We start from the raw sequence: 11,041 nt of genomic DNA on the forward strand, positions 1-11,041 counted from the left end.
TCTTTTCGCAACGCCCTCTTCCTTCCCTCGCTTATACTCCTGTCTATCCCGCAAACAGTCGATCCATGTGTCATACAACGATTAAACTTCGCTACTTCAAACTATCCGGGTATATATACCTTCAAATCCATTCTTCAATTTTATCTCTTAATCTTTTTCGGGTAAGACTGCAAATTATTTTCCTATTAGAAAGGTATTTTTAAAGCTCTGTCAAAATTTTAAACTTTCTCTTCTCTTTCAGATAAATCTCGTTTTTGTTCTCTTCCAAGCTTAATTTCTTTCTTGAATTGATTTATCGAATTTTATATGGAATCTATATTCTTCTGTAGTTATTTGCTTTATATTATGAATTGTGAAATTTATCGTTCGTAGGAATTTTTCCAAACGGAAAGAACCTCCTGTACTTCTTATTATTTTGATTTTTTATGATTTACATTCAACGATTTACTTGCTTCGTATCGTGCCGAAAGAAAGTTTCTACGTTGAAATTTTTAAAAGTGTGCTCTTACAATTGGTGGATCTTTTCACTAGACCAATGAAGATGATGTATTACCTTAAATGGCTATTGTAATTTTGATTGGTTATTTTTTATTTATCTGTGATAACGAGCCCATTAATTTATATTTATTAATGGTAATTTATTTTTGACGTCATCACATATCATATTGTGTATAAAGATTATATATATTTTTTTCATCTTTACTGCTGTTCAACTTTTTGATATCTTTTAATTCTTCTTTCTGCAAATCGTTATATAATGAAATATTTACTACTAATACATATTTTATTTTTTAAATATATCCTCGAATTAGTAAAGTCATAATTATGTACAACGATATATTAATCACTTCAAGTTGCTGAATATATTTAATGTCGTAAAAGAAATTTCCTACTTTATCGTCCTCTGTGTATTACGTATGATGTCAACACGTGGTCAAACTGCAGCGCGAGTTTAATAAGTTTGTTTTCCGTTATTTATTTATCATGACTTCGACTTCGACAGAAGTAGATGTAGATGAAGAAAATGAAAAGAAGTGTAAACATTTTCATGAGTTTGGATTAGATGATAGAATTTTAAAGGTAAGCCTAATGAAATATGGGAAATGCGTTATAGAGGTTATATTTAATTTACTGCAATTTAAACATTTCTACAGTGATTTAAATGGTAGGTTTCTTAATACGTGATATTTCTTGCGTATGTTATTTGTAACGTTTGATTGTATTTGTTATAGGCTATTGCTAAATTAGGTTGGTTAGAACCTACACTTATACAAGAAAAAGCGATACCATTGTTAATAGATGGGAAAGATGTTTTAATCAGAGCTAGAACTGGTTCTGGTAAAACTGCTGCATTTGCAATTCCATTGATACAAAAAATATTATCTAATAAACAAACTCAAACAAAACAAGAAATTAAAAGTTTGATCCTAACTCCAAGCAAAGAACTTTGTAAACAGATCTATGAAGTACTCGTGGATCTAACCATAAAATGTAGCAGAGATGTACGATCTATTGACATTAGTCCACAGATTAGTTTAGATGCTCAAAAATCATTATTAATAGAAATGCCTGATATTGTTGTGTCTACGCCTAGTAGATTGTTGCAACATTTAAAAGCAGGGAATCTTTCTTTGAAACATAGTTTAGAAACGTTGATAATCGATGAAGCCGATTTGGTAAGAGAACTTGATATATTCGTAATTTTAAAAACGATTTTAATATACTAAATATAAAATTTTCCTTTGGTAGGTTTTTTCGTTTGGTTATGAAGATGAAGTTAAACAGGTTTTAACTTATTTACCAAGAATATATCAAGCTGTACTAGCATCTGCAACATTGTCCGAAGATGTCTTGACATTGAAAAAATTAGTTTTACATAATCCAGCAATTTTAAAATTAGAGGAACCACCTTTAGCCCCACCAACGCAATTAGCGCATTATAGTCTAGCTGCAGAAGAGAATGATAAGGCTGCTATTTTATATGCCTTATTGAAATTACATTTAATTAGGTACTTATTTTGTAATACATTGAAAGTATATGAAAAAGAGCAAATTACAGATTCTAAATTTTGCAGAGGGAAAACTATTATTTTTGTAAATACTGTTGACCGATGCTACAAATTAAAACTCTTTCTGGAACAATTTGGAATACCAACGTGCGTACTTAATTCCGAATTACCCGCAGTTTCTAGATGCCGAGCTATCACGCAGTTTAATTGTGGAACATACGACATAATAATCGCATCTGACGAGAAAGCTTTAGATGAGGTAATCTGTGTTGTCTAATACACTAAAAAAAACTTTTCTAATTATCGATATATATATATATATATATTTTCCAGGAACATGTAGTAAAAGCTAAAAAAGGAAAAAGGAGAAGAGATAAAGAATCGGGTGTAGCTCGTGGTATAGATTTTCAATTCGTATCGAATATAATCAATTTTGATTTTCCACTTGACGTTAATTCCTACATACACAGAGCAGGACGTACGGCACGAGGAAAGAATCAGGGCACAGCTTTAAGTTTCATATCTATAAGAGAAAGACCTTTACTAGAAGAAGTAGAAGGAGAATTAAAAGAATGCTATGGTCGCGATACTTTGTTTAAAACTTATCAATTTAAATTAGAAGAAGTCGAAGGGTTTAGATATCGTGCAAAAGATGCATGGAAAGCTGTAACTAGAATAGCCGTGCGCGAAGCTCGTTTGAAAGAAATTAAACAGGAAATATTGAATTGCGAAAAATTAAAAAGTTATTTCGAGGATAATCCGAAAGATTTACAATCGTTGCGTCAAGATAAAGCTTTACATACAGTAAAATTACAATCTCATTTGAAAGATGTACCAGAATATATAGTACCGCCTACTTTAAAACGTTTAATGGGAATGGGAAAAAGGAAACGAAAATTCGATCGAGAATTAGCATCGTCCGGTGCTACCGCAACGAAATCGAAACATCAAGCACGTGCATCAAATCCTCTTATCAGTTTGGCAATAAAGAAACATAAAAAGTCAGCATAAATCTTGTACATTATCGTTAAGGAAAGTTTGTGTAAAATAAAATTTTCTGTTCCTATTTTTAATATATGTAACGTTTTATTAAAATGTAGAATCTTTTAATCATGAATGTATAAAAATGTCGAGAAATTATTATGTACTATTGTTAATCTCATTGTTATGTTAATTCTACATAAGAAAATCATAATCATTGTTACGAGCTAAGATTTGTCATTAGTTCTTTTCGGCTTGTATTTGCTTCTTATGCCGTCATTGAGGCCTTCTCTGTTTCTTGCCAATTCAATGGCATAGAATTGAATTCTAGTTGTCAATATACTGTTTTCCTCTGAATAGTCACCCTCACAGTCTCCTCTTAACAATGTTCCAAAACTATAATCCTCTACAGAGCCTTTGAATTGTTCACAAAAAGGACGCCATTTTTGCTTGCCTTCTTCGGACTTCAATTCGTCCTCATTTATTTTATCTACCTTAAGATTCGGAAATGCTTCTCTAAACGTCTTGTAAATATGATCATCATGAGGTGTGAGTCTCAGAAGTTTTGGATCAACGGAACATAAAATCTAGAACATAAAGCATCTATTATTTTGTTTTCTTTTTTGACATAATAATATATTACGTACATTAAAATAAACTTCCGCGTGTTCCATTGCCTTCATTGCCCACATTACTTCCACAGATGCCTGGAAATAAATTATGAGAAATTATAAAATTATACCATTTGTTTAAAGGAAATCAATTTTTCTTCATCATTCCTTTAACTTTACTCACATCATTTTCAAATTCTTCTGCCGGCCTAGAGAGTACACTAGAACCAGCTAACAGCTGATCAGCTGTCTAAAAAGATAAACGTTATCGTTAGAGATCAATTTAAACGTGAGACTATATGCGAATTAAATAGCTTATTCAAACTACACTTTTCTGAGAGAGGTTAAAATATGGAACATCCCAAAATCGTATAATTCTATCGTATATAATATACATACCACGTTTCCAAATTGTGTCATAACGATAGGAAAACTAGCGAGGAGTAATCGTATACAATTCGTCTTCAACACAACTTACAATATGATCGTTACTGAAGTTGTAAACCGAATATACATATCATCCTCAAGAATACACGTGCCAAACGAACTCGGATCAACCATTTAATGAGATTACTTTAACTTATATTATATAAATATTAATACGTGACTGTGATAATTCATCCTCTTTATTCTTCTCTCATTTATCCTGAAATATACTCATGATTCGTAAACTTTAACGAACATTTCTAAATTTATTCACAATGATATCGATGAAATGTAAAAAAAGAGTTTTGAATTTACCGCGCGACGATTCGACCAATCAGTATATAGAGTTATCGCGCAGGCGCGAGAGTTTAACCGTAACGGTAATATACCTAGGAAGTTTCTAAGTAAGGAGTTGTAGGATAGTCACAGCTTCAGTAGCGACAAAGTGATTACATATGGTTTTATTTAAAGCTTTCTGACGTGTGTGTGCGGAAACGATTGCGCGCGCAATGAATCAAGCACCAGTATCGTGTATTCCTGCGGGGAAGATGTCAAAGGCGAAAAAAGTGCTCGATGAGGCAAGAGAGATCCAAAATCCTGAACTGGATCTCGTCGACAAGGGCATTGCATCGTTCGAGGAGATGCCAGGATTACGTGAGTCTTTCTACGCCATGCCAGTCATAAGCTCTTTTGCCAAATTAGGGAACCGGTCGTGACTACTTTTTTCGTCTAACGAGTTTTAGAACGGCCATGTGTCATTGCTTGTTCATGTGGGCGTTCCCGCGCAGGCGCTTAATTTTAAATCGTTCCAAATTCCTTAGAATATTATTTCCATTTATTTTATCAATATTCGTATTTTTATATATCATGCGTATCGTGACAAATTAGTGCAACATGCAATATTTATATTTATTGCAGTTAATATGATCAATGTGACCAGATTATCATTGAGCCATAATAAAATACAAGGTAAGAAATTAATTTGATCATTAACGCAATTACAAATTGTTTTTAATTTATGATATTTTTAGAGGTACCTCCAGGATTGGCTAATTTAGTCAATTTGGAAATATTGAATCTTTTTAACAATCATATCACCGAATTGCCTATATCTTTATCTCAGATGCCGAAACTAAGAATCCTTAATGTAGGGTAATGTATCATCGTTAATGCAATTCTTTTATTTATTCGTATAATTTGTATATTCGTCTAACAATGGTTTTATCTAAGTGTTCATTTGCAGGATGAACAGATTAGATATTTTACCTCGTGGATTTGGTGCTTTTCCAGTACTAGAAGTTTTGGATCTAACTTATAACAATCTCAGTGAAAAGAATTTACCTGGAAATTTTTTTATGATGGGTAAGATATAAAACGTTTATATATGTCTCTCTTACGATACAAGGTTCAAAATTAATATTTCTTGATTTTCTAGAAACATTAAGAGCTCTTTATCTGGCTGATAATGATTTTGAGTATCTACCACCTGAAATTGGGCAATTAAAGAATCTTCAGATTGTAAGATGATGTACCTTTCGTTTTGAAGTATAGACGAATTAAAAAAATATTTCTCTATCTTTATTCCTTTTTAGCTTGTATTAAGAGAAAATGATCTAGTGGAATTACCAAAGGAAATTGGGGAATTAAGTCGTTTAAGAGAATTGCATATACAAGGAAATCGTTTAACTGTTTTACCTCCAGAATTGGGTATGGAAAGAAGTTTGTAAAAATGAAATAATCATTTCCACGTTATAAATAATAAATCACGAATTTTTCTCAAATAGGAAACTTGGATCTAGTGAGCAATAAAGCTGTATTTAGAATGGAATTTAATCCTTGGGTAACACCAATTGCTGATCAATTACAAGTCGGTATATCTCATGTTATAGATTACATTCGTTCGGAAACATATAAATAGTAAGTGTACTAGATTTTTGACAAATTTTTATAGACCTTGTACAACGATTTACGATGTTTAAACGTACCATTCTTTTTTTTTTATAGCGTTTACAGTCGACATCAAAGCGCTAAAGGACCGCCACCTCCAATCGAGAATGATAAAAGCAAAAAAATTTCACGTGCTCGTTGATATTACAAATATTTGATACGCTTAAAGATTTAACGCTAAAGATAATGATTTTAATTCATTCACTGCCATTAATCACGTACATACAATGATAAAATACTGTAATAAAAATCAGAGACGCTAGTGCCTTATCTATTTTTTATATGATATTATTAATTATATTTTTTAATGCTATATAGAGGATTCACGTATTTATTAAGCGTAAGAAAAAAATATACAAGAGATTGTATACAAAATGTATAAATATAATTCGAATAACATTATTATTGCATGGCTTTAAATGCGACTAATGTAAATAAAAGATATTGTATATTTTATAAAATAAAATATATCTTACCGATTTAAAGAATGAATCGTAACTTTTTTTTAATTTCTTTAACTTCGTTAGAATATTCTTCATATTTTATTCATTTAATAATGTTAATAGAAACTTGAACATGCGTCAGTGTTGATTTATCGATAAGATATATATATATATATATATAGGTTTTTCGTATTTAAACCTTAATTTTTCGTGAGTATGTATACATATATAAGTAGAAAAGTAAATAGTATTTAATCTGAAAAGCATAAATAAGAATAAATAAAATTTGGAATTTCATAGGATTTATTGATCTACCGAAGAATCTTATCTGAGAATTACGCGCAATATATATTTTCCCCTACCGAAACAAAGTAACCCCAATGACCAAGAACTCAATAGCCTATACTTGCCCTTTTCAGTTACAGTTTAAGGGCCTCTTCGGCACATAGACTGTTCTTTGTTTCTTGCCCTAATCACTGCTGCAAAGCATTCCATAACAACGATTAATGGTTTAACGTGGAGCGAAATTTATAACTGTAATAAAACACAGAAAAGAAAAAATCCGAGATCTTTGTATAAAAAATGATTATTACTTTTTGATCGAGATATATTCATTTACGGAAGGATCGAGTAATTATCAAAAGAGAAACTAATTAAATAAAGAGAGAAATTAATTAGTATATTAATGGTAGAAAATCTTGAGTTGAAAATTGATTAATTTATTCTATGGTTTACGGGCCGTGATCCTTTTTATAAGTCTCTTTGTTTTTTTTTAGCAATGACTCTACTCGACTTTTCTCTTTCAAAAGTAATAATTTTATTTCAAAAGCAATGACTCTATTCGACTTTTCTCTTTCAAAAGTCATGAGTATGCTCGATTTTTTTCTTTCAAAAGCAATTACTCCATTGAAACTTTTCTTTTATCAACAAAATTGATTAGATTTAAAAATTAATTTTTATTTAAAAATATAATGGAAAATCCTTGGATGTTTCTTCTTACAAGCGTTTATTTTGATTATTATAAAAAAATCATGCAATTTCGCGTGCAATTCAAACACTACCCATCGCGAATGTTTTTTCATTCATTTTTTATTTAAGGTATCGATTCTTTACTATTTTCGAGAAAAATATTTAAAAGAACACATTGAAATATTTAAAGTGTAAATAATAATAGACGCGTATGAAACAAGCGTACTCTATCCTTATCTAATAAATAAATTAGTAAATCTCCGAAGAAAAGTTACTCGTCGTCACTCAATACTCTTTTACTAATTAAGTAGAATCAATTATTTGTGTCGATTCAGATCTTTCGTTCTCGACACGATTGAATGATTAGAGGGACTTAAAAATTCACGTACTATTTAAGAAATTCTGATTCAAGATAAAACATTCGTTCGCGATTTAGGTCGAAATTAAGGGTGCATGATTCGTAGAAAATGAGATAGGTCGACATCGATATTTGGTTGATATTCTCTTCAATAGACAGTACTAACTTTAATAAGCAATAGTTATTTTTTGACGGACGATTACTAAAATTAATTCGCGAAATACTACTCTCTTGTATAAATACAATCTGTGCGACTGTTAAAAAAGAAACAAACTTTGCGAACGAACATTGACTTTAAAGATTGGATTGTACGCAGTCGTTTACAAAAACACTCTTTCAAGTTGATGAAGATTGAAGTTGTCGACGTTCAAAGATAATTAAAATGCTCGCTAAAAAAGTGTCAAAGAATAATGTTTTTTCGGAACTAGTATATGAATAAAAATAAAGATTTTTCAAAAATTCAGAAAAGCTATGCCGTCGCTGAAACCTTCTTCTTTAAAATAAGATCTTGTTCGTTAATATCGGTCAAGAATTACGCCTGTACTCGTTGCGTTAACCATTATAAAACTAGGAGCGATGAACAGTCTTAATAATTGAAAAAAGATGTAAAAAGTATTATACATAGCAAGTGTTAAAAAAAAATTAATCGACGAGGATGGGATTCGAACCCACGCGTGCAGAGCACATTGGATTAGCAGTCCAACGCCTTAACCTCTCGGCCACCTCGTCTGTTTTGAGGGTTATAAAAAAATTGTTAAAAAGGGCAGCAACCCTTTGATAACGATTAAACAATTTTTTGTATAATTATAAATCACAAGTAAAGGTATAGATGTACGTATCTCTTTTATTGTTGTGCTTTAATCGATATAAACTACATATGTATATTACACTATAAAACTACAGATAAAAACAACAAAATGATCTACAAGAAAATAATATCGATCGATGAAAAAATTTGGCATCATTTTCAATCGGTACGCCGGTTAGAAAAATCACAACACGATCGGCATTTCTCTCGGCAACCAAAACAAAATTTGTTTGACAATGTACGACTCGACAGTCTGGCTTGGACATCCGAACGTAACATCGTTCGTTCATCCCATCACGGTTAGAATTAACAGCTATCAAAATGGTAAAAATTATTTACAATACTACGATATTTAAGGTCTAGACTATGTGTCTCGATATTATAAAATAGAATTTCGTATTAAAATATTGTTGGAACGAGTTTCGTATATTCTATTCGCTATCATTAAAATATCTGTCCTACATGTTATACTCTAATTTTTTAAGATTTTTTAAGCGATCGATTTAAAAGATAGAAAAAATAAATAAATAAAATAAAATTGCTGAGTATTAGCGTGAAGTGCTGTCTGTCCACATCGGTCAAGGTGGTGTACAAATGGGCAATGCCTGTTGGGAATTGTATTGCCTTGAACATGGTATACAACCTGATGGGATGCTTCCAGCGACAGCGTGTACGAATGACGATGGATTTCAAACGTTTTTCAGTGAAACTGGTGGAGGAAAATACGTTCCTAGAGCCGTTTTCCTCGATCTTGAACCTACCGTTATAGGTACGACTGTAAAACTGTGAAACCATCATTGCCATTTTAAAAACGACTCGACCAAAATTAATCAACATTTCCAGACGAAGTTCGTACTGGAACGTACCATCAGCTATTTCATCCAGAACAATTGATTTCCGGGAAAGAAGATGCTGCGAACAATTACGCGCGTGGCCATTACACTCTTGGAAAAGAAATCGTAGACCTAGTGTTGGATAGGATACGCAAAATCGCTGATATGTGTGCCGGCCTTCAAGGATTTTTAATCTTTCATGCATTCGGAGGTGGTACCGGTTCTGGATTTACCAGTCTGCTGATGGAAAGACTCTCTATGGATTATGGAAAGAAAGCTAAACTCGAGTTTGCTATTTATCCATCCCCACAAATTTCTACAGCCGTTGTCGAGCCATATAATGCAATTTTAACAACTCACACGACCTTGGAACATTCCGATTGTGCGTTCCTCGTCGACAACGAAGCTATTTATGACATATGCAGACGTAATTTGGACATCGAGAGACCAACGTATACCAACTTGAATCGATTGATCGGTCAAATTGTATCTTCGATCACAGCATCTCTTAGATTCGATGGTGCTCTTAACGTTGATCTCACCGAGTTCCAAACAAACTTGGTACCCTATCCTAGAATACATTTTCCTCTGGCTACCTATGCTCCTATAGTTTCGATCGAAAAAGCCTATCACGAGCAATTGACAGTCATGGAACTAACTTCGGCTTGTTTCGAGCCAGCCATGCAAATGGTCAAATGTGATCCACGTAGAGGAAAATATATGGCTTGTTGCCTACTTTACAGGGGCGACGTTGTTCCCAAAGACGTGAATGCTTCCATTGCGACCATTAAAACTAAACGTGCTATACAATTCGTCGATTGGTGTCCAACTGGTTTCAAAGTATGACTCTACTATTTTTGTGTTCATTTTTTTTTTCTATAATTTTCATATATCTTTAGGTCGGTATCAATTATCAACCACCGACAGTGGTACCGGGCGGTGACCTTGCTAAAGTTCAACGTGCGATGGCCATGTTAGCTAATACGACAGCTATCGCTGAAGCTTGGACGAGACTGAACAGAAAATTCGATCTTATGTTCGGGAAACGTGCTTTCGTTCATTGGTAAAAATTTCTTATCGTACTATGACGCTTTTGTTATCGTATTTTTATACTTACATTATTTGCATGATTTCTTCATAGGTACGTCGCAGAGAGTATGGATGAGAGTGAGTTCAACGAAGCCAGAGAGGATCTTGCTGCCTTAGAAAAAGATTACGAAGAGGTTGGCATGGATTCTACGAAAGGTGGCGAGGTTGGAGAGGAAAATTAAATGTTTCATTAGATGGAGGCCATTTTTACGTTAAGTGGCACACTTATCGTATTTTCGAGGTTCTATGTTTTTCTTTTTTTTTTCTTTTGTTTGATCCTCGCTATCATCATCGGGATGAACGAACTCGTTCAGCCAAACAATTTTTGTAGAATATTTTTATATATCAATTTTGTTTATCGTCCTTTTTTTTCGATGTCTCTGTACATTCGCTTCTTAGATAGTTTTCTCATTATACATGATTTAATACATTAATTTTTTTTATATTTATCAATACGCAAACTTATATGTTTATTTATATAATAAAACTTCGTAAAAATTATTCAAACCTGTTATTTTTCTTTTTTGCGTTGATCTCGAAGAATGGTCAAGTTTGATCCTTTCTGAA

General features: G+C 32.4%; 4 protein-coding genes and 1 non-coding gene across 7 annotated transcripts; 3 read left to right on the top strand and 2 right to left on the bottom strand.

The window, feature by feature from the left end:
* The first annotated feature begins 26 nt into the window (after nucleotides 1–26).
* Nucleotides 27–3,082, top strand: LOC127062831 (probable ATP-dependent RNA helicase DDX56). Of its 2 annotated transcripts, none has more exons than XM_050991679.1 (6): nucleotides 27–161; nucleotides 242–1,165; nucleotides 1,233–1,676; nucleotides 1,750–2,009; nucleotides 2,076–2,268; nucleotides 2,343–3,082. In XM_050991679.1, the coding sequence occupies exons 2-6, from the start codon at nucleotides 1,163–1,165 to the stop codon at nucleotides 3,018–3,020; spliced, it is 1,578 nt and encodes a 525-aa protein (XP_050847636.1). In that variant the 5' UTR covers nucleotides 27–161; nucleotides 242–1,162; the 3' UTR covers nucleotides 3,021–3,082. The 2 variants fall into 2 exon arrangements, with proteins under 2 accessions (XP_050847636.1, XP_050847635.1); XM_050991678.1 differs by having other exon boundaries at nucleotides 242–1,080.
* Nucleotides 3,076–4,269, bottom strand: LOC127062839 (protein PBDC1). Its single transcript, XM_050991690.1, has 4 exons — nucleotides 4,001–4,269; nucleotides 3,786–3,851; nucleotides 3,638–3,697; nucleotides 3,076–3,577 (listed from the first exon to the last, which is right to left on the bottom strand). Exons 1-4 carry the CDS (start codon nucleotides 4,019–4,021, stop codon nucleotides 3,218–3,220), a joined length of 507 nt encoding a protein of 168 aa, XP_050847647.1. The 5' UTR covers nucleotides 4,022–4,269; the 3' UTR covers nucleotides 3,076–3,217.
* A 196-nt stretch (nucleotides 4,270–4,465) lies between these two features.
* LOC127062837 (ras suppressor protein 1) lies at nucleotides 4,466–6,466 on the top strand. Its single transcript, XM_050991688.1, has 8 exons — nucleotides 4,466–4,681; nucleotides 4,946–4,996; nucleotides 5,059–5,179; nucleotides 5,271–5,389; nucleotides 5,463–5,545; nucleotides 5,620–5,734; nucleotides 5,812–5,944; nucleotides 6,032–6,466. The coding sequence occupies exons 1-8, from the start codon at nucleotides 4,537–4,539 to the stop codon at nucleotides 6,114–6,116; spliced, it is 852 nt and encodes a 283-aa protein (XP_050847645.1). The 5' UTR covers nucleotides 4,466–4,536; the 3' UTR covers nucleotides 6,117–6,466.
* Nucleotides 6,467–8,391: 1,925 nt separating this feature from the next.
* Nucleotides 8,392–8,473, bottom strand: Trnas-gcu (transfer RNA serine (anticodon GCU)). Its single transcript has one exon. It is a non-coding gene; the product is annotated as a tRNA-Ser (tRNA).
* Nucleotides 8,474–8,779: 306 nt separating this feature from the next.
* LOC127062833 (tubulin alpha-1C chain-like) lies at nucleotides 8,780–10,975 on the top strand. Of its 2 annotated transcripts, none has more exons than XM_050991682.1 (5): nucleotides 8,780–8,876; nucleotides 9,105–9,321; nucleotides 9,396–10,225; nucleotides 10,285–10,448; nucleotides 10,527–10,975. In XM_050991682.1, the coding sequence occupies exons 1-5, from the start codon at nucleotides 8,874–8,876 to the stop codon at nucleotides 10,654–10,656; spliced, it is 1,344 nt and encodes a 447-aa protein (XP_050847639.1). In that variant the 5' UTR covers nucleotides 8,780–8,873; the 3' UTR covers nucleotides 10,657–10,975. The 2 variants fall into 2 exon arrangements, with proteins under 2 accessions (XP_050847639.1, XP_050847641.1); XM_050991684.1 differs by having other exon boundaries at nucleotides 8,782–8,876; nucleotides 9,099–9,321.
* The last annotated feature ends 66 nt before the right edge of the window (nucleotides 10,976–11,041 follow it).

This window comes from Vespula vulgaris, chromosome 3, assembly GCF_905475345.1.
Source record: "Vespula vulgaris chromosome 3, iyVesVulg1.1, whole genome shotgun sequence".
Lineage (NCBI taxonomy): Eukaryota > Metazoa > Arthropoda > Insecta > Hymenoptera > Vespidae > Vespula > Vespula vulgaris.

Bases quoted from the DNA above. Each gene is read 5' to 3' on its own strand.
- LOC127062839 (XM_050991690.1), bottom strand. From the start codon at position 4,021: ATGACACAATTTGGAAACGTG. The intron at 3,698-3,785 runs GTGAGTAAAGTT...ATTTATTTCCAG, and splicing joins CAGAAGAATTTGAAAATGAT to GCATCTGTGGAAGTAATGTG. The intron at 3,578-3,637 runs GTACGTAATATA...TTTATGTTCTAG, and splicing joins ACGCGGAAGTTTATTTTAAT to ATTTTATGTTCCGTTGATCC.
- LOC127062837 (XM_050991688.1), top strand. From the start codon at position 4,537: ATGAATCAAGCACCAGTATCGTGTATTCCTGCGGGGAAGATGTCAAAG. The intron at 5,546-5,619 runs GTAAGATGATGT...ATTCCTTTTTAG, and splicing joins AATTAAAGAATCTTCAGATT to CTTGTATTAAGAGAAAATGA. The intron at 5,945-6,031 runs GTAAGTGTACTA...TTTTTTTTATAG, and splicing joins CGTTCGGAAACATATAAATA to CGTTTACAGTCGACATCAAA.
- LOC127062831 (XM_050991678.1), top strand. From the start codon at position 985: ATGACTTCGACTTCGACAGAAGTAGATGTAGATGAAGAAAATGAAAAG. The intron at 1,081-1,232 runs GTAAGCCTAATG...TATTTGTTATAG, and splicing joins TAGATGATAGAATTTTAAAG to GCTATTGCTAAATTAGGTTG. The intron at 2,010-2,075 runs GTACTTATTTTG...TAAATTTTGCAG, and splicing joins TTGAAATTACATTTAATTAG to AGGGAAAACTATTATTTTTG.
- LOC127062833 (XM_050991682.1), top strand. The intron at 10,226-10,284 runs GTATGACTCTAC...ATATATCTTTAG, and splicing joins GGTGTCCAACTGGTTTCAAA to GTCGGTATCAATTATCAACC. The intron at 10,449-10,526 runs GTAAAAATTTCT...ATTTCTTCATAG, and splicing joins AAACGTGCTTTCGTTCATTG to GTACGTCGCAGAGAGTATGG.